General features: G+C 32.5%; 1 protein-coding gene across 1 annotated transcript in view; it reads right to left on the bottom strand.

Annotated features, from left to right (window-relative positions):
• The window catches only part of LOC148303642 (uncharacterized), a 384039-nt gene extending 362002 nt beyond the window's left edge, over positions 1-22037 (bottom strand). Inside the window, exons 1-4 of the mRNA XM_088269612.1 lie at positions 21635-22037; positions 20345-20567; positions 7193-7326; positions 3230-3431 (exon numbers count right to left, since the gene is read on the bottom strand). Of these exons, the coding sequence (XP_088125738.1) occupies positions 3230-3431; positions 7193-7326; positions 20345-20567; positions 21635-22027 (952 nt within the window). The 5' untranslated portion in view covers positions 22028-22037. The remainder of the gene's footprint in view (positions 1-3229; positions 3432-7192; positions 7327-20344; positions 20568-21634) is intronic.
• Positions 22038-22752: the final 715 nt, after the last annotated feature.

The following is a 22752-nucleotide window of genomic DNA, read 5'->3' as shown; positions in this document are numbered from 1 at the left end:
AAAAAAAGGTATGTATACTTCCATATTCTTCACAGTTAGGTGGGTATGTATTTTGATCGTCCTCCATACGCAAGCGCGAGATGAAGAGGAGAAGAGGTTTCTAAGAGTTTTATGAAAAATTCCTCACGGACGACAAAGGCATTCAAATTGCATTTAGCGCAGCACACATTGTTCAAAGAAACACACTGCAAGGCGAAGTGCAGCGAGAAACTAATGGTGCTGGGTGGATCAAAACCCTTTTTTCTTTTTTTTCAATTCTTTTGCTTTTTTTGGGCTTTTTTTTATTTGTTTGGGAATTGTTCAGCTTTACATTTAAAAAAGTACATAATAAACAATAGTTACATTAACAATAATAAATATTACATTACATTAACAAAAATAGTTACATTCATAAAAATAAAGCCAGTTAAACAATTCCACATTCAGAAATAAAGGTATGGTATAAAAAAATAGATTTTGCAGGAAGGAGAAGGAAAGGAATTTTAAATACAATACAATAGATATTATTTACAATACAATAGAAATTTTACAATACATTAGATATTATCAGAAATAAAATTATATTAAAAGTGCTAATTACTTCTTTGACATATTAATATAGATGAAGAAGTCAATTTTGTGGTAAGCGTGTTTAGCTACCGTGCTGGAGGTACCGGATTCGATTTCCGGGGGGAGAGAAAATAAACTATAGTGATTTTACACTTGAATAATTATTTAATATTACCCTGGACTGGTCCCTGAAGCCCAGGAGTGATTATCGTACCTTTATGTAAGTAACGATCAAGATACAAAAGAGTCAATACGATACCGGGCCCTATGCACCATTGGGTGCGGATAAGGGTTAGAAGGATGACCGGTTATTTACTGATTAAGTGATCACTTTACACACGTGCAACATTTGTCATTCTATCTATGATTGACAACCACACTGTTCAAAGTTTTGGAACTCCTACATACAATATATCATTAATCTCATGACACTCTAGGTGAGCTTACTAGAGCCATCTATGTATGTATAATTTAATAATTTAAAGACCTTATTTTTTGACATCTCATCAAAGATGAAGAAGAATATGGAAGTCTCAGCATTTACGGGGCTGACGACCGTCATAGGCTGGTTTAAGTGATCACTTTACACACGTGTAACATTCACCAAATCTACCCATTATTGACAATCACACTACTCAAATTCTTGGAAGTTCTATATATATGAGCCAATTTTAAACATTGGTGAGATGTAAAAATTAAAGACCTTGTTTCAATTTTAAATTTAACATTTATTTTACTTTTTAACATTTCAACATAGATGAATAATAATATACATATTACTGTATTAGGTTGGGCATACGATCTATCATAGGGTGGTTAAGTGATCACTTTACACCAATTGAAACCACACTATTCAAATTTCGGAAGTTATGTTTTTGCTTCAATTGAGAATATCTATTATATGTTGATTCGTCCGCGACATCTATGGTCGAAATAAAGTTTTTTACTAGCAGAAACCATCATGAAACGTATGTTGAATTATTGTTCACACTCGGGGATGCCTAAAAATATTATTTTAAATATTTGTTTCAGTAAATCCAGAATTCGTGACTAAAGTTTTGTGCACAATTTAAATATATTTCAAAGTTAAAAATTACCTTATAAGGGATGTTTTATGGTACATTTTGTTCCACCGTGTATGGGATATAATTTTATCAGGCAAGAATATTTCTTCCCTACAAAGATTTTTTAAAATATTATTCTTAGATATTTTACGGAATATAATTATTCATATTAATTTAAATAACGTAAATTTATACTAACTGCATAAAATATGAAATAATTATATTACATATGAGTGAGTGCTGGGAGAATGAATGGTGTACTAAAATGAATGGTACAGAGTGAATGGTGTACTAAAATCAGTTAGAGCCAATGAAACCTATATATATAATGAATATCGAAAGCTAAATTCGCAGTACACAACGGACCCCTGTTTCCAATCCTAATAAGCAAAATAAGTATGAAAATATACTCAATGCACCCAAAATGTATGTATATATATATTATATATATATATATATATATATATATATATATATATATATATATATATATATATATATATATATATATATATATATATATATATATATAAATATAAATATATATACATATATATATATATATATATATATATATATATATATATATATATATATATATATATATATATATATATATATATATATATATATATATAAATATACATGTATATATATAAATATATATATATATATATAAATATATATATATATATATATATATATATATATACATATATATATATATATATATATATATATATATATATATATATATATATATATATATATATATATATATATATATATATATATATATATATATATATATATATACCCCATATGAACCGTAGAGGGCCCCACCACTCACACAAGGTTTGGAATAAAAATAAATAGTAAATAAGAGTTTAAAAGTTATTTAAGTATTAATCCCTACGTCTACCCTCAAACTTCTCCCCATTATCGTGAAACCTAAAAAGCTTGCAGTGAATTACCTTGTTGTAAATCCATGTTTAATAAATGCCACTAAAATTAAGAGGCAAAAATTATGTGGATTGCTCTTCATGCCATTAGTTAGATAACCTTCTGAAGAAAACTCTTGAAAAGCATAACAATTAGAGAGAATCAATAGAGTTTCTGCCCAATAAAAAGCTTCTTTTCATCTCACCAATAGATGCCTCTAGTGAAGTTCTAGTGATTCAAGAACAATGTTTTGAAATTGGATCATATATATATAGAACTTCCAAGAATTAGACGGTCCTATGACGTTCGTCAGCCCCGTAAATGAACAGACTTCCATATTCTTCTTCATCTTTGATGAGATGTCAAAAAGAATATCAAAAATAAATTTAAAGAAATATTTTTATTCATTTTAAACATTTTTTATCTCGAATAGAAAACCCCTTATAATTTTTTTAAATTTCTCTAAAGTATATCCATATTTGATAAATGCCACTAAAATTGTGGAATTGTGTAATTGGCTTTTTTTATTAATGTAACTTTTTTTTATTATATACTTTCACTCTATGTAAAGCTGTAGATTTCCCGAATAAATAAAATAAATAAAATATAAAAATTAAAAAAAGTTAAAAGCTAAAATTTTGTGGGTTGTTCTTCATGCCAATTATTTAGCTCACCTTCCAAAGAGAACTCCTCAGGTACAGGAACGGCCATGAGGAGTCCGGAGTCCATCTGCAGGTCCAATACAGCCTTGACCAGCAAGGCAGCCTCTTTAGGGGTGGACACGTGGCCTGGCGACTGGAAGCCTGACCGCCGAGTGTAGAAGGCCGGGAAGTCCGTAGAGTCTCCGTACGTGCTCACACAGACTCCTTGAGTTTCCTGGGGCAAAGGAAATATGAATAAAACCAATTTTAAAAAAATAATTTAAGAAATTGACAGGAAGAAAGCCTGTAAAATCTCTTCTCCTTCTTTTTCCATGTCCACTCCCTAGGTGAAGCATATGGCTAACATAAGTCACTCTGTCACGCGCCGTCTCTTGGTTTTTTCCCAGATCAGTCTGGCATCCGAAGTTCCACTGAGTATAGTCAGTGGCGTAAGCAATACACAATAAAAATAACATTTAAGATTTTTTACGGATTGTTTGGAAGTTTTTGGGAAGGGAATGTAATTAACTGTGAGTATTTTAATGTGTTTGATGTTTTAGAATTTAATAAACCCTGATGATGACAAGGTTCTTGTCGGAACCGGTAGGTTAAAGTGTACTTATAATAAAAAAGTGGTTAAAACAAAGTTGTTTAATTTTATAAACTTGATTTTTATTACTTAATTCACAACATTTTGAGTGTGTCCAAATACTTGTTCACAAAATCTGGACTATCTCCAATTGCAGGAGTTATTTTCATATTATTTTTTGACATCTCATCAATAAAAGTCTGTGTTTCTGCTCAATAAAAAGCTTCTTTTCATCACACCATAGATGTCTTAGTGAAATTCTAGTGATTCAAGTACTACGTTTCAAATTTGAAAAATATCTATATATAAAAGTTCCAAGAATTTGATTAGTGTGGTTGTCAATCAAGGGTGGAATAGGTGAATGTTACGCGTGTGTAAAGTGATCACTTAGACCGGCTTATGAGGATCGTAATCCCCGTAAATGCCCAGACTCTCATATATTTTTTTTATCTACGTTCAGATGTCAAAAATAATGAAAAGAACATTTTGTTTTATGATCTCAATCTACGTATTAATTAAACAAGCCAAGTAATAAGACACGTAGTGATTTTATAACAAATATGTTTAGTAAGTTATAAAGTTACATATTATACGTTCTTTAATGGAAAATCACAAAGTTAGTGCCTTAATAATTGATTATTGAAAATTATTTCTATGAAATGTGAGACTTTCGGTTTACTGAAGAAACAACCCGCAATGCTGAAATTTATTATAAATAATTTGATAAAGCTAGCATACTGAAAAACCTTAGACTTCTGATGAAATTAGTTGTATGATTTCATATGTAACAGTATTAGATCACACGATCTCTTCATTTTAGATCAGTGTTTCCCAACTTTTTATGTACCATGCCCCATTGTAACGAATCAAAAATCACCACACCCTCCCCCTTATCAATTTTATATTTACCAAAAAAAATCTGAAAAAAAGTTAACTACTTCATTTCTTAAATGTTATTCGCAGATACTTTGTGGCACATTTTATGAACTTTATAAAATTAAACAACTTTGTTTTAACCACTTTTTTATTATTAGTACACTTTAACGTACCGGTTTCGACAAGAACCTTGTCATCATCAGGGTTTATTAAATTTTAAAACATTAAAAACATTAAAGACTCATAAATAATTACATTCCCTTACCAAAAACTAAATCTTAAAAAAATTATTCAAATATTATACGTTGTTTTGTGTAGTAATAATAAAAAAGTGGTTAAAACAAAGTTTTTGAATTTTATAAAGTGAATTACTTCAAATAAAAAATGCATACATGCAATATTTAATATTTTTCATATTATTTTTTTGACATCTCATCAAAGATGAAGAAGAATATGGAATTCTGGGCTTTTACGGGGCTTACGACCGTCGCAACCTGGTTTAAGTGATCACGTTACACACGTGTAACAATCACCAATTCTACTAATGATTGACTACCACAGTAATTAAATTCTTGGAATTCTGTGTGAAGGTATTTAGAAAATTCTGCTTCTCTGTTGTAAGCAAATCCTGAAAGAACGTATGGTTTGAACCCCCCATATCGTTCACTCCTTTCAAAAACGTCATAAATCAAAAATCGTCAATTTTCAGTTGTGCATGTTTTCGGAACGCCCAGAAAATGTACTATATCCCAGCAAAAGCAGCATATTTTTAACTTAATATTTATCCGCTACAGGGCAGAAAGTGTTGTTTTTGCATTTTGAAGAAAAGGTATTGTTTTATAATTTTTTTAAATGTACTAAATATTCTTGGAGAAAAAACCTTCAGGTTTTACCTAATAAGATCTGTTCAATAAGTGGTTTGATATTTATTTTTAATACATTGTATTATATTCTTAAACTTTAAAAACGTTCTCCTGTAAAATCAAGTTTTATATTTATGACGTTCTTGAAAGGAGTGAGCGGTATCTTGTTCACATTCGCAAGATGGCGATATAACATTTTATCTTATATAAAAGTCAGAGTTGCAAAATATGTTTTTCGACAACAATGTTACAAATATCGACGATTTACGCATTGCCCCCCCAAAACATTCAAATTGCAAATCGGTAGGGCGTACGCTCCACGTTGAGAAACACTGTTTAGGATGGTTTCATACCGTTTGAGAAACATAATGCCAAATTGTTTTTCGGAGAAATCCTTACGCTTATTGAAGCGAAGGATTATGTTACAGAAAATATATTGTCGAGCCTTTGCGAAATGTACCTACAGGATAAACAAATGATTTTTTTTACCTTTGTGTTAACCTATCCGGAGCTAAGAAGGGATTTAAAATCCCCCTAAAACAACGTTACACTCGATAATTTGATAATCATTCAAGCGATTCGATCCGTTTTTTTGTAATCTTTTTAATAATACTAAGGAATACTTCGTATTTTTTGTTGTTGTTTTAAAATATTCAAAATGTGTGATCGTCAATTGTTTTGATAAATATTCCCGCGATTTACGTTTAAATCTATCGGTACGTGATCCAATGGTTGAACGGTCCGTGTCATCGTTAATTTGTATGTATGTAGAAACAGGAATATCTTTACAACATTTTGAGTGTGTCCAAATACTTGTTCACAAAATCTGGATTATCTCCAATTACAGGAGTTATTTTCATGTTATTTTTTAGTATAGTAGTATGGTTGTCAATAATGGGTAGAATTGGTGAATGTTACACGTGTGTAAAGTGATCTCTTAAACCAGCCTATGACGGTCGTCAGCTCCGTAAATGCCCAGACTTCTATATTCTTCTTTATCTTTGATGAGATGTCAAAAAAGAATAGGAATATCTTGACAGAATATGGAAAACTGGGCTTACGACCTAGCATAGGCGAATTTAAGTGATCACACACTTGTAACATTCACCATTCTACACATGACTGACAACTACACTACTGAAATTTCGGAAGTTACAGTCGACTGAAGTTATTCACCGATTGCTCTGAATTTTTCACACAGTTTTCAATTTAAATACGCACGTGTTTTAAACATCTGAACAGACTGGCAGAGCTATCTGTTTAACATAATATTAATAATGATTAAGAAAACACTTGTTTTTATACCACTTGAGTATTATTAAAGACTACTAGTTTCTAGAAACTGCTTAATCGCGAATGCTTCGATGGTCAGCTGGAGTGTCTCTTAGGGACAAAGTGTTTCTTAGAACGCAGAGAACCTGATCATATTGGCAACCAGGCAATCGCCATGGATCTTCCTCTAAAGACATCTTTAATAGAGGAAGGCCAAAAAAAAAAAGGATGCTGCAGAAAGATAACATGATTCGAAGGCATGGTGACGTTGTCCATGATAGAAGGACCTATAACCTGAGGACGAGGAGAGCTGACCCCAACAGTCTATAAAGACGATAAATTGGGATAGAGCCAGGAAGAAGAAGATTTAGTTAATTTCAATTTCCTTATGATTACCAAGTACTCCAAGGTCCTGCCGATGTCCAGGATGGACTTGACTCCACTGGACACCACGCAGACTGGGGTCCTGCCCAGTTCTGTAAGATCAGCTGATATGTCCATACTAGTTTCCCCTCCTCTGTGGACTCCCCCTGAAATAAGGATCAAATTTTAAATTTCCCTGAAATTAAACACGGTTTAATTTTTTGGTAACATACAAAAAACTACAACACCTGAAATGTATAAATACGTCAAACAAAACTTTACATATACCCCTTTTGGTCAAAATAACTTTGATTTTAATTCAATAAAGCTGTACATCCTGCTTCTTAAAGTCATTAAAAATTTAAACTAAATATAAAAAGGCTATTCATAAATAAAAGTAAGTATATCTACAATAGATTTCATATAATAAAAACACTATATATGATATAATGTTTTGTATATTAAAAGCATTCCTAACTTTGTGGTATGGTAGTATAACACTCACCTCATTGTTCACTTGTGTAATACCACCTGAAGGTTTTTTGTTCATTTGAAAAATAATTAGTTATAGTTTATTTTTAAAAAATAATTCAACAGTAACTTTTCTTTAAAATTCAAAAACAACATTTTCTGCCCAGTAGCGGGTAAATATTAAGTTAAAAATATGCCACTTTTACTGGGATTTAGTACATTTTCTGGGCATTCTGAAAACATGCACAACTGAAAATTGTCAATTTTTTATTTAGGACGTTGTCGAAAGGAGTGAGCGATGTGTTTAAAGGACTGCGAAAATATGAGGTAAGAAGTAATTGCTACAAAACATGCGCAACTGAAAATTGACGATTTTGATTTATGACGTTGTTGAAAGGAGTGAGCGAAATTTTAACTTAGGCCCCACCCTTCTGTTGTTAGTACATCACTGGTTATAACAGCAGATGATAATGCACGGCATAAGATGATTACACAAATTGAAACCGCACTCCATCGGATAGTAGATTATTGCAGGGGATAAACGGAGAGATTAGCAGTTTCTAGTTCAAGTGACTTGGTAATCTGGGTTAAGTGTACAATGTGTCCCGATAACAGGGGGCGCCTATAGTTAAGCTCTATTACAATAAGGTATTTTTTTTTATTTTTATAAACCTTATCCGCACCTAATGGTGCATAGGGCACTGCATCAAATTGACGCGCTTGCGCTTCAGGAACCAGTCCAGGGTAATATTAAATAAATATACAGTGTTAAATCACAAATATTTATTTTCACCCCCCCCTGGGAATCGAACCCGGGACCTCCAGCACGGTAGCTAAACACGCTGACCATTACGCCACGGAGGCGGACGACAATAAGGTATACGATACTACAATTCGTTGGCAGCTTTTAACAAATATATTATATCATACGCAAGAATTAACATTTAAATGAGATGTCATATTTATTAAATGCATGAAAATTGTAATTTATTGTAACTGCAGACAGTTGGTAGAATTCCATATTGAATTGTTCTGTAATATATCCAAAATAAAACACGGTTTTTGTTGGATTGAATTCTACATTTATTTTTGTATATTTTAATACGTGACGCGTTTCGTCTTCTTAGGACATTATCAAACACTGACTAAAATTATTAACAAAATGTCCTTATATACTAACAATAATTGCTATAATTAGGTCTAGGAGTACATATAACGGTGGGTATTTCCCACAGAAGTATTTTTATTTCTCGAAATAACATTTCAATATGATCCACAAAGTTAATGCTTTCAATATTCAAAACACAAAAGTAATACACTTGTACGAGACCACTTTTTGAGTTAATTAATGTAAACACGACTAGTTTCGAGAACTACAGATGTTTTCATCTCATATAAAGTTTTAAAAGGTTTGGTGCAATAAATTTTCTTCTTAAAAAAAATTGGTTTATTCTGAAATGAGATTTATTGGTTGCATATGTCGTTGTTATAATTGAAGAGCCACTTGGATGTTGGGGTATTGGAAAAAAAGTATACAAAAATCGGTCAGCTAAATTACAGTATCAGTTGCCCAGTTGCCAATGCAGACAAGGGGTGTTCCAACCCGTGCGTGCCGCGGGGAGTGGATTGATGGCAATCAATCATCTCATCCACTGCTGCTCGCATCCGCCCACACACTCACCCTACCGGCCTGTGCACTGGCGGGCAAATTATCAGACAAGGTTGTTTTAAAAAAAAAAGCTGTTAAAAAAGTCAATATAACCTGAGCAAGTATTTGAAAGTGCCAATTATGCCAAGTTTTCCTTGGTGAATTTTAGTTTCTATTTCCAACTACATTCACCTAATGTTTATGTGGGTGTGTGTGTGTGTGTGTGTGTGTGTGTATATGTATATATATATATATATATATATATATATATATATATACATATATATATATATATATATATATATATATATATATATATATATATATATATATATATACTACTACTACTACCATCACGCCGTTTCCCCGCAGGGGTAGGCAGAGAGGATGGAACGCCATACTCTTCTGTCCTGACATACACTCCTCGCCTCCTTCACATCCATACATCTAGTCATACATGGCCTCCGATTACGTAGACTTTTGACACCGCCAGATTTTAGGTTCTGATTGATCTGATCGTGCCAAGTCTTTTTCGGTCGTCCACGTTTTGCTTTCCCTCTCACATTTGCCACATATATTATCTTAGTCATTCTCTCGCTATCCATTTGCTCCACATGTCCATACCACCGCAAAGAGCTCTTCTTCTTTATATATATATATATATATATATATATATATATATATATATATATATATATATATATATATATATATATATATATATATATATATATATATATATATATATATATATATATATATATATATATATATATATATATATATATATGGTATATATACATATTAACATATAAACAGGGATTTTTTTAAACAAAAATATCCCAGAACTCAATTTACTCAATTTTAACTTTTTACTACATAAAATCAGTTATATTTAAATATCATTTAAATTAAACTTAATTCAACTTTTGCTATCATTTTAACGAATCATGTAAATATTTTAATTACGTCAGCGCAAACATTGTTTCGTTTAATTGATTTTGGAAATAGGACAAAACAATACAAGGGAAAAAAGTCTTGCATATATGGTATATAAACACAGTCTTTTTTTTTATCGTTTCACCAAACTGTCTTGAAACACCTTAATATTATCGAAAAAAAATTATCTGAGTCTTGCATTCTTCTCTTTTTTCACTATTCGAACATCTAAGCTTCAGGAGTAGATTTTCTTTTTAAGAGTAATTAGATTTCTTAAAGTCTAAATAAATTAATAAAATGTATTATCATCACATGCCCACCACTGTACTTCCTATGCGGTTTGCAGAAAATCGAAGGTTGTGTTCAAATAAAAGGGAATAATACCAATGTTATATGTATTATGTAATATGAAAAGATAAACATGTGATTTTTACATCATCAATCATAAATTAAATAGTAAAATTAAAATGCATTAATCGACCACAATGAAATGTAACAGAAAAATTCCATCTTCAGCTGTCGTCATAAACCAACTATTAAACGACAATTTAACAATTTAATGATCAATATAACACTGCTCATTTGCGATACACTGCCCTATGCACCATTGCGTGTTAATACGAGTTAGAAAGTAAAATAATAAAACAATTAATTTTACCAGATTTTAAAATCGATTTTTAACAGAGAAATACATCATTATAAAACATGATGGCATTATAAAATATATGTAAAGCCAATAAACACAACTTTGTTTGGAGTAAGGTCCTTACAATATATTATCTATACCTAAATCTCAAAAAAAATTCTCAAAGGATTTTAAACATGGAAGTATAATATATTGACTTATTAAAAATGACCAACTGCATTGATGTTTATTTTCTTGCCAAGCAAAAGTGACTGAAACGGCCCTCCTGAACATTTTACGTTTTGTTAGTTGGTCACTTTCTCCTGTACGACTACGATATGTAATATGTTATAAATAAATCATATTAAATAAAATACATGTAAATATGTGAATCGAAAGTAAAATGTGTCCGAAATAGTCGATCAGATAAAAATATATAGGGGTCGCCGGGATAATAAAACCACCCTATGAGCCTACAGCACGCGTCAGAGCGTCCCTCCCTATTGACTGGGAAGCTTTTCCTAGGTGGAAAGGAATAAATATTCCAGAAAGGTCAGGGAAACGGGAAACCAGGTTAACAGTCGGTAATAATAATAGTAATTGTGTCTCTATCAGCAAACCAGTAACCCAGTTCTTTCAGGAAATGCAAATAATTTTCAGGAAGGGGAAATGGGCATAATAACAAAGCGATCGGTGGGAATTTTATATTCACAAATAAGGATAACTGTCTGCCTCCGTAGTGTAGTGGTTAATGTATTTGGTTACCGTACTGGATGTTTCTGGAGGAGAGGAAAAATAAAAACAGGTTTTTCACTTGTGATTGAACTTACTTACTTAAGTTTTAAAAAAAATTGGACGCCTTAAAAATAAAATTGGACGCTTTACAAATCATGCTTCTTACCTGATTTTTTTATGTGTCTATTTACTATACCTCTTTGTTGCTTTGTATTTTACATTAAGCCCTGTGTTTGTTTTGTTTAATTTCGTTATCTTTTTCTTAAACTTTATTATTTGAGTTTCAGTCTTGTTAATCTTAAACCCATGTCCCAAAAAAAATGGGAATTACTCATCGGGAATATTATCTTTGTGACTTATGAAGTGTTTTTATTTTCAAATAAAAAAATGACGTTTTACAAAACAAATTTGGCGTCATATTGTATTTTATAAAAAAAAAAGAATTTATCAAAATATATTCAAAATATTATCGAAATCTTCTCAATTCTTAAATTATCTCGGCTGAAAATTTGAGTACACATTGCGCGCACAGACTATGACAGCGCGCCGCGTAGACTTGCCAACTTGACGACTAACGCACTTCTTAGTCTTAAGAATAAAAAATGTGGGCAGGTATTCACACTAATGCGTCATTGTGACGGTGTATGTAGCAGCAATATGAACAATTTATAAAATACAATGGAGCGTCTAATTTGGTTTGTAAAACGCACATTTTTAAGTGATTAACCTATATAAATAAATAAAAATACAATCGCATAGAGCTTAGTTTAGAATCCATATTAAAATTTCAGTTTGTTTCTAAATGAACACCCTTACATTCGTGTAAACGAATAAAACCCCACACCATTAAACCCTTCTTTTATAGCCTTTAAGCAATTTGAGAAAACAACAAACGAACTTCGGACCTCGTGCATAGCAATACAACATGACAACCACTGCACTACAAACGTAAATATACATACAATAATCACTATATTAAAAGAGCATTAAAAATGTTTAATAACTCCTTAAAATCTAATTTAAAATAAACGCAGGTTTTTAAGGGGATTAACCCTTTTCACGCCTTATAAATTTAGAAATTTTTTTTTTTTATATTCGCTCTACTCGTGTATTAATTAAATCATATTAAAATCTGGACAGTGATAATTTATCAATAATTTTAATAATTTTAGTAATAATTTTTATGACAGTATTTTTATAACAGAATTTGTTATATAAATAAATATATTTATTAATAAATATATATATATATATATATATATTTATATAAATAAATATATATATATATATATATATATATTATATATATATATATATATATATATATATATATATATATATATATATATATATATATATATATATATACATTTTCAAACCCTTATACATGATACGATTTTTAGATTTTTTTTTCCAAAATGGCAGTCCAATTTTATCCTTATTTCTGGTAATATGTTCGTGAAAATGTTTGTTGAAATCTATTTTATCCTTGAAATATTTGGGTATTTTATCGTTAAAAAAAATATATATATAAAGAAAAACATATTTTTTATTAGTCTCTTTTTCATAGGTAACCGATTGAGTTAGCTACATTCTTATATCAATTTTCTTAAGCACTATTCTTAAAGCTTTATTTTATAATATAAACTATTCGATCTACATTAATTTAAATATATCAAGTTAAGATACAAGTTATATTGACATCTCCAGTGTCTGATATAATAAACAATATTGATATTACAATGATAAAAGAAAACACTTGTTTTTTACCACTTGAGTTTTATTAAAGACTACATGTTTCAGAAGTTAAACTTCCATCATTCAGGTCTGTATAATAACTAAAACATAAAATACAAAATTGTTCTATGAATAAGGAGAGGGGAAAGTTAGGGTGAGGGGGTTAGTCAAGGGGCGGAGTTTGAAAACAAAGGAAAAATGGAAAGAAGGAATGGAAAGAAGGTGAATAATTTTGAAACAATATATTATTTAATAAATTATTATTAGAATTTAGGTTTTTTTGGATTTCTAAATTTTCAAGAATATTTATAATTTGGTCTTTATATGGAACAATTATTACTCTCTCCTTATTTATAGAACAATTTTATATTTTATATTTTAGTTACTATACAGACCTGAATGATGGAAGTTTAACTTCTGAAATATGTAGTCTTTAATAAAACTCAAGTGGTAAAAAACAAGTGTTTTCTTTAATCATTGTAACATGTCTTAACACAAAGTTAATGCCGAAACAATAAATAAAATATTGATTTTGTTGATTTAATATTCTAACCCTCAGATGCCAGTCCAGGTTTAACGTCAAGGCGGACATTTTTCATTTTACCTAGACAAAATAAATCACAGAGCTCGTTTTTAATTAAATTAACACACGACCTTAAGGGGTTGACTAATTGGCCTGGAGGGGATGGAATAAGAGTGGTTGGACGAGGGTAAACCTTATCTGGCTCCTTAAGTATTCCCGAGGAACCGCATCCCCTCCATTTTCATATTTTATTTCCACCCGAGTTTGCCAAAAAGGCTGTGAAATAGCCCCCTAAATGAAATTAATTAAACTGCGGATAAAAGAAAACAAAAAAGGTATTGTAATTATGTTAATGGTTACATGGGGTGAAGTGGAAAGAAGGGAACAAATTTCTGGTATGAACTTAAGTTTTATTTATTGTTTCGGCATTAACTTTGTGGTAAGACATTTTACAATTTTGGCCAGTTTGGTCAAAAATTTGGCCAAACTGCGAGAAATTTAAAGATTAGAATTAAAGAACATCAGAGTGGTCTTGTTAGTAATTATTTTTCGGAATTTGCAAATCACATAATAGATACTAATCTCTCATTTCACTCTCATAAATTAAAATTATTACACCTTGTTCCATATAAAGGCCAAATTATGAATTATCTTGAAAATTTAGAAATCCAAAAAAACCTAAATTCTAATTATAATTTATTAAATAATATATTGTTTCAAAATTCTTCACTTTTGCTTTCCAGTTTTCAAACTCCGCCCCTTGACTAACCCCTTCCCCTTACTTTCCCTTATTTATAGAACAATTTTATATTTTATATTTTAGTTATTATACAGACCCGAATGATGGAAGTTTAACTTCTGAAACATGTAGTCTATAATAAAACTCAAGTGGGAAAAAACAAGTGTTTTCTTTAATCAGCATGAACATAAGTAAACAGTAATTTTACATAATTTCATACTTATTTTTTTTAGATGAGAATTGCGCCTTGCTTACATAATAATGTACAAGGTCATTTAGTGTATTTTTGTTTCTTCTAGCTGATTAAACATGTTTTATTTGAATCTGTGTTGGAACTTATTTACTGCTACACACATTTAAAACTTATTTTAAGCATACGGAATTGTATATAACTAACTAGCCATCGCGCTACTGCTCCGCAGGGGTAGGAAGAGAGAGTAGAACGCCACACCAATTTGTCTTTGCGAACAATCTTTGCGAACGACTCTATCACATGCATGCATCTTCTCATGCATATTTCTAACCCTTATCCGCACCCAATGGTGCATAGGGTACTGCATCATATAAACGCAGTGTTGTCTTGATCGTTAACACACGAAGGAAAGGTGATCAGCCCTCCGCTTCGGGTACCAGTCCAGGGTATTATTGAATAAAAATGAGTGAAAAATTACTTATATTAATGTGACCCACCCAGGGAATTAAACCTGGGGCCTCCAGGACGGTAGCTTAACACGCTAACCATTACACCACGGAGGCGGACAAATTATTTAATACTTTTTTTAAACATACGTAACTATATATATCTAACTAATTAACCAACTAATGCTTCTTATAATATTATTAATATTAATTGAAATACTAGATAATGCTAATTTAGTTTTAAATTAAAATAAAGAAATATAAAATTAAGAAAGGTGTATTGAGATGGTTTGGACATGTAGAACGAATGAGCTAGGATAAAACGGTAAAGAAATTTAAGAGGCGAATGTAATTGGAAAAAAGAGCAGAGGAAATCCGAGAAAAACTTCTCATGATCAGGTATGCCAAATACTTGAAAGCAGCCAGGTTAGGAGTCGAAACAATCGGCGGGTATGTATGAGGAGATGCACGAACGTGGAAGAGGCGAAGAATGTTTGCAAAGACAGAGTGGTGTGGCGTTCTATTCTCTCTGCCTACCCCTGCGGGGAAGCGGCGCGATGGTTAGTTAGTTAGTTAATTTAACAGTAGTTACAATAATTTATTTTTCCCTTCATTAATGTCATTTCTCGTCAGAACTTCGGGACGCGGATCTGACTTGGGAGGGTGCAAGGGAGCTGGCAGCCGGCAGAAAAGGAGACAGTTTATAGACTCCATATGCTCCACCTAGGTAGCGGATATGGTTTAATTAAATAAAAAAAAATAAAAATATTATTTTAACCCTTATCCGAACCTAATGGTGCATAGGGCACTGCATCAAATTGACGCAGTGTTATCTTGATCATTACTTACATGAATGCAAGATGATCACTCTTGCGCTTCAGGAACCAGTCCAGGGTAATTTTAAATAAATATACAGTATTAATTCACTAATATTTATTTTCACCCCCCCCTGGGAATCGAACCCGGGACCTCCAGCACGGTAGCTGAACACGCTGACCATTACACCACGGAGGCTGACAAAAGTGGAATTAATTAAAAGCAGCCTAAAAAGGTTAGAGATCTCCGTGTGCCAAGTTTTCCTCGGTCTTCCGATGTAACGTGAAAATAGATTGGAGTGAGAATGGGCACACCCCTTATTAAAGAGCGGTTATTATCTACACCGATAGTAATTAGTGTCTGATTAAAGATCAATTATGATAGCGTTAGATCATTATGAAGTAATAGCGTGTGTGGAGTCCATTTGTTCGTATTTTATCAGCCCTATCCGGGGATCAATACACACCATTATACCTACAGGAAGATACAAATGTGACTTACACATTTTAAAAAAATATATAAAAATAATGCTTTAACATCTCGACATAGATGCAGAAGAATATGGAAGTCTGAGTATTTACGTGGCAATGAATGAAATTAAGACATATTCTCAATTTTATTAATATTTAACCCTTTCCACTCTGACCATTTTTTCTCATAACTGATCAGCTACCCTGATCATAAAAATGTGACGTTTTTCTGACATTAAAATAAATATTTTGTTTCTCCAATTTCGGGACACTCTGTCTGGCAATTCGTATGACAATGTTTATACTACTATACTATACTATATATATAACTGTATTTATCTGAAATATTTTTTGGTAGAATATACTTAGGTGATAGAGAAACTAGTGATTAAAGTTATACCTGCGCCGGGCCAGACATTGTGGCCCTCGGAGCTGCCTACTGGAATCATATGGGCCAGAATGTCTGGCCTACAGAGTGGTAAGAGTTAAAGCATTTACTTTGAGGTTAGTCATTTTTATTTTTTTTTTTACAAAAATGTTAATAATATAAGTATTTATTCTCAGTGAGTAGTTATATACAAATATTATTAACATTTTTGTAAAAAAAAAATAAGTAGAAATTAAGTCAATTTGTATTTGAAAGAGAGATGTGACAGAATGCAAGATTACTGTACATAATGAATTCTTGGAAAAATGCTTGAATTTTCATATTTGGGAAGCATGTTCTCAAGTGAAGATATTGAGAGAAGGGTTAATGCAGGGAATAATAAATGGTGTTTTGAAAAGAGTCATTGCAATTAAAAATTTGTTCATGGAACCCAAACTGGCGGTTCACTACGGAGTGCTGGTGCCGACACTAACAATCGAAACATGGAACTAGCAAAGGAAGGATGAAATCAAAGTGTACCATTTAAATGCGTTCCCTCAGACGAATGTGTGGAAAAATCGTTGCATGACATTAGAAAGGAATGTAATAATTGAATTTCACCATTCTGGTCATGATTGACAACCACACTACTCAAATATTTGGAACTTCTAGAAATATTAATCAGTCACATGCACATGAGTTCACAACAGCATTCTTTGTTCGACTGAAGAAAGCTTTTATTTATCAGAGACCCTTTTATTTGTAAAGAAGATCAGAACCCCAGATTATTTTTACATTCTAGGAAACGCCTGAAAACATGATTTTCAATTTTTATGTACCTTATAATTTGACTAGTTATTTTTATTGACAATATTTTTAGTGTGTCCAAATATTTGTTCACAAATCCGAGTTCACAAGTCCACGTATGATTTATTTTTACATTTTGACATCTCAACATATGTTATGTTAAGAAGAATCTGGAAGTCTGGTGTAAAGTGATTACTTAACCAGCTCAAGACAGGTCATAAGCTCTGTAAATACCCAGACTTCCGTATTCTTCTTCATCTATATTGAGATGTCAAAAAAACTAAATATAGTGTTTATAATAACTCTTTTCTTTGAAATAGGTTTATGTGATGCACACAAAAATGTCAAGGGATGCGAGATGTCTGGGAAAAACGCGCCTGAAACGAGTAAACAAAGTAAAAAAATTGGATGTAATTTTTTAATGCTTTCTTTCTGATCTCCCTGTAGTATCATGAATCGCAGGGTGGAGAGAAAATTGTTTGTTTGCGCCAAGCTCCAAGGAAAGAACACACGGAGAGTAAATAGAGGCGGAGCACCTATTAGGCCTCCGGTGACTATATTATCTTGTGACAGGAGTTTTGAACCTTTTTACCCATAAACTGCTTGAAATATAATAAATTCTCCTGACAATACTCTATATCAGTGGTTTCCAACCATGGGTCAGTGGAAATAATGATGAATAAACGGTTGAAAACCAGCACCCTTTTTTCCACACAATAAATAATATCCACACACATTTTTTTTACAATTAGTTATTTAACAAAAAAATCACATACAATGAAATGCCTTATGCACCATAACTCTCACTCCTAACAAGGAGTGAGAATTCTATAATAATAATAATGTAATCCTTGAATAAAGCTAACGGAAAGACTTAATGAATTACTCGTAAGTACGTGGCCGCCTGCACAATTTCTGTGCAGTATTTTCATCCAATCGCGGAAGCCGGAAGTCTTTTGTTTCAACCGGAAGCATCCACCCACCCGTTCCCATCACTCCGCCCCTCTTTATCACCCTTTAATACCTTTAGAAATATTTAAAGAAGGTTTTTGATGCCAACGCCTTTCCCTGCTTATTTTAACACAACATTTTTCGCAAGTAAAATAAATTGCTTTTTAATTTTATTTATTTTAAAAAAATATTTTATCCACAATAGCTGGAGGCGCGTTGCACGAGAGGTGGTATCGTACATGATAAAAACAGTGAAAGACATTGATACTTTAAACCACGATAGGATACAAAATGCCGAACCCTCTTCTAGTGGAACGGAAGGCCTGTTAACAACAGTCAACAGTCCGGCTTCTACTGAGGAGTTTTAGGTGGTTTCCTCCCAGCAATGAGTATTTTTTTAAAGCCGGAAATTTCATTTATTATATTATTTACTTTGTTTATAATGTACAAGATTGATCCATCCACAATGTTGGTAAAGTGTATCCATTCACAATGACGAGGAGCTCAACAAGCTGCCCTCCAGCGTGACGACCATCGCTCAGGAAGGCGTCCTGCCCAACACCTTGCCCATTCTCCAGCCCATGGGATCAAGAGGAAGGCGTTTTAATTTGTCGGCTCATCTTTTCCCCCCTCCAGACTCGACGGCCCGAGACCGAGTGACGACGTTTTAATCCATTTATTTTTTGTTTTATCATTATCATCATCATCCTATTGTTATTATTATTATCCATGTCTTTATAAGCGCCCTTGAGGTAGTATTTTACGAAAATGGGGCTATACGAATTTTCCAAATAATTATTATTATAATTATCATCTAGTGGATTTTGGTTACTTCAAGCTAAAAACACTTGAATTTATTCTGTGTTGGGGAGGAAGGAAAATGTATTGTGGTCCAGTCAGGAACTTATCCACATTTGTTTGATGAAGACCTATGCAGCATCGAATCCGTGTTAGCTTATAAAGAACTCTCACGAGAGGTGGTATCATAGGTACATGATGAAAAAAATTAAGACATTGGTACTATAAACCAAGCTAGGACACAAAATACCGAAACCTCTTCTACTGGAACGAAAGGCCTGTTGACGACAGTCAACAGTCCGGCTTCTCCTGAGGTTACGTGGTTTCCTCCTAGCAGTGAGAAATGCAGCACTGATCATCTTACCATTGTGCAATTAACGATCAAGATAACACCGGGTCGATACATATACAGTGCCCTTTGCAGTGAGACAAATATATGAGCTATGTGACAAATCTTTATTGATATATGTAAGATATTGAATCCATTGTATCGATTGTATTGTTTTGAGGGATCAACCTTATTCATTTATTAGTACTAAAACTAATAAACATTCACTATCATTTTTAAGACATGTAATATAATCTTATGTAATATGCCATAAATTTTTATTCATAATAGGCAAGTAGAATTTTCTAAGGCAACCATTTAATAAATATTAAAATCAAACACTGATTTCAAGAGCCTATCAAATTGAATTATAAAAAATTTAAATTTATGACAACGGTTTCGTCATTTTTAAGACATATGAACTAAATATGCTATAAATTCTTGTACATAATAGGTAAGGAGAATTTTTAAAAGCAACTAATAAATATTTTTTTTAAAGATAAAAATAAACAATGAGAATTTTCTAAGGCAAGTAATATGTATTTTTTAAAGTGCCCTATGCAAGAAAGAAGTGAATTACTGAATAACTCACCAATTCCACCGGTGACGAAAACGTGAATTCCGCTCTTGGCAGCTAGGATCATGGTTGCCGCTACAGTGGTGCCCCCCGGACAGCGGAGCGCCAGGGCTCGTGGCAGGTCGCGACGGGACACCTTCATGCAGCCCCTGGCCTCCGCCAAGCGGGCGAGAGAAGCCCCGGACAGTCCGATACAGACGCGTCCCTCGAGGAGAGCAATGGTCGCCGGAACTGCGCCCTGAAATACAAGGATGGTTTATGTAAATACAGCTTTCAACTCGCTCAAGAGAGCTTGTACTTTAATGGTCACCGTAACGGCACTCTGCAATAAAAGGATAGTTCCTGTAATTAAAGCTTTCAACTCGGCCAAGAGAGCTTGTAGTTTAATGGTCACAGTAATGGCACTCAGCTATATAAGGATACTTGGTGAAATTAAAGCTTTAACTCGGCCAAGAGAGCTTGTAGTTTAATGGTCACCGTAATGGCACTCAGCTATATAAGGATACTTTGTGAAATAAAAGCTTTAACTCGGTCAAAAAAGCTTGTAGTTTAGTGGTCACCGTAATGGCACTCAGCCATATAAGGATACTTTGTGAAATAAAAGCTTTAACTCGGCCAGAAAAGCTTGTAGTTTGGTGGTCACTATAACGGACCTCCACCATACAAAGATAGTGTTTTTAATTGAAGCTTTCAACTCCTCCTAAAATTTTTAGGAGTTCCTGATTGGCCCACACAAAGTTATCCTTCCTGTTCCCAACACAGATTACAATAAATAATTTTTTTATCTAGATGCAAAAAAAAGATCTATAAACTTGTAAATAATAATCAAGGTAAATAAAAAATGATACTTTTTAATTTAAAACAACTTTGTTTTAACCACTTTTTATTGGTACACTTTTTCCAACTGGTTTCAATAAGAGCCTTGTCATCCTCAGGGTTTATGTACTAATTCTGAAAAGTTGAAATACTCATAGTTAGGTTATAGTTAATGACCCTTCCCTTACGATACCAAAAACTTCCATGCACTCCATACACCATATAAAAACTATAACCTAACTTTGAGTATTTCAATGTTTTAGAATTAGTACATAAACCATGAGGATGACAAGGTTCTTGTCGAAACCGGTTGGAAAAAGTGAACCAATAAAAAGTGTTAAAACAAAGTTGTTTTATTTAAAAAGTTTGTAAAATGTGCCACAAAGTATATGCGAAAAACATTCAGGTAATAAATGATACTCCCATCTAAAAAAAAAGGAAAGGAAAATGAAGAGTAAGTCAAATTAATCATTTAAAAAAATATCTCACCTGATCTCTTACAATGTCTTCTACAGCTTTAGCCGTCTCCAAATTCTTGGGAAATGGCATACCATGAGTGATGATCGTAGACTCTAGAGCAACTATAGCCTTCCTTTCAGCAAAACCCTGTTTGACCTCATCCGACAATACAAACAAACCATTGCCAGCGGTGGTAGAAACACTACTGTATCGTCTCAAACCATGAACAGAGTTGTTTAAATTGTTAATTGTGCAAGAATCCTGGAGACGTACAAAATGGTGATGTCCAGTATTTACTGGTGAAGAGGATGGTTTGATGAGAGTGCCAGAAGAAATACTCGTCAGCAATCTTGATCGATAAGTCCACGATTTATTTAGTTTATCATAATTTTTGGATAACGATTTCTTCAAATGTGACAGCATTTTTGTAATCTGTAAAAAATACGTTTGATTAAAACACCTGCCGGGTAAATAAGCATTATTTGTACCAAGTTTTAAATTGTATATATTTTTAATCAGAAAGTGAAAAAAGATAAGAAAACCAATTTATGCGGCGAATGTGGTTGGCAATAGAAGCAGAGGAAGACCGAGGAAAACTTGGCATGATCAAGTTTCCCGAATACTTGAAAGTGGTAGTCTGGATATTCTTCATAGACTGATTTAAGTGATCACTTAATACACCTGTAACATTCACCATTCTACCCACGATTGATAATAAATATCATTTTTATAGATATCACAGTCATATATTTATTTAATATTATCCTGGACTAGTCCCTGAAGCGCAGGGTGATCACTTTGCCTTCATGTAAGTAACGATCGAGATAGCACTGCATCAATACGATGCAGTGCCCTATGCACCATCGGGTGCGGATAGGGGTAAGAGAGAGAAAACTTTAATTATTCCTTTTAATAAATTTCAGTAATAATTTGTATAATCGACGAAAAATCTTGTTAACTACGCTCTCTTTTTATCCTTATCGCGTTAATAAATCGCTCACTCCTTTCAACAACGTCATATATCAAAAATCGTCAATTTTCAGTTGTGCATGTTTTCGGAATGCCCAGAAAATGTTCTATATCCCAACAAAACCGGCATATTTTTAACTTAATATTTACCCGCTACAGGGCAGAAAGTGTTGTTTTTG

The sequence above is a fragment of the Brachycentrus maculatus genome, unplaced genomic scaffold (genome assembly GCF_059751285.1).
Source record: "Brachycentrus maculatus isolate JH-2025_06_01 unplaced genomic scaffold, ASM5975128v1 h1tg000358l, whole genome shotgun sequence".
In the NCBI taxonomy this organism is placed as follows: domain Eukaryota; kingdom Metazoa; phylum Arthropoda; class Insecta; order Trichoptera; family Brachycentridae; genus Brachycentrus; species Brachycentrus maculatus.
This window is presented reverse-complemented; position numbering and strand designations above follow the sequence as displayed.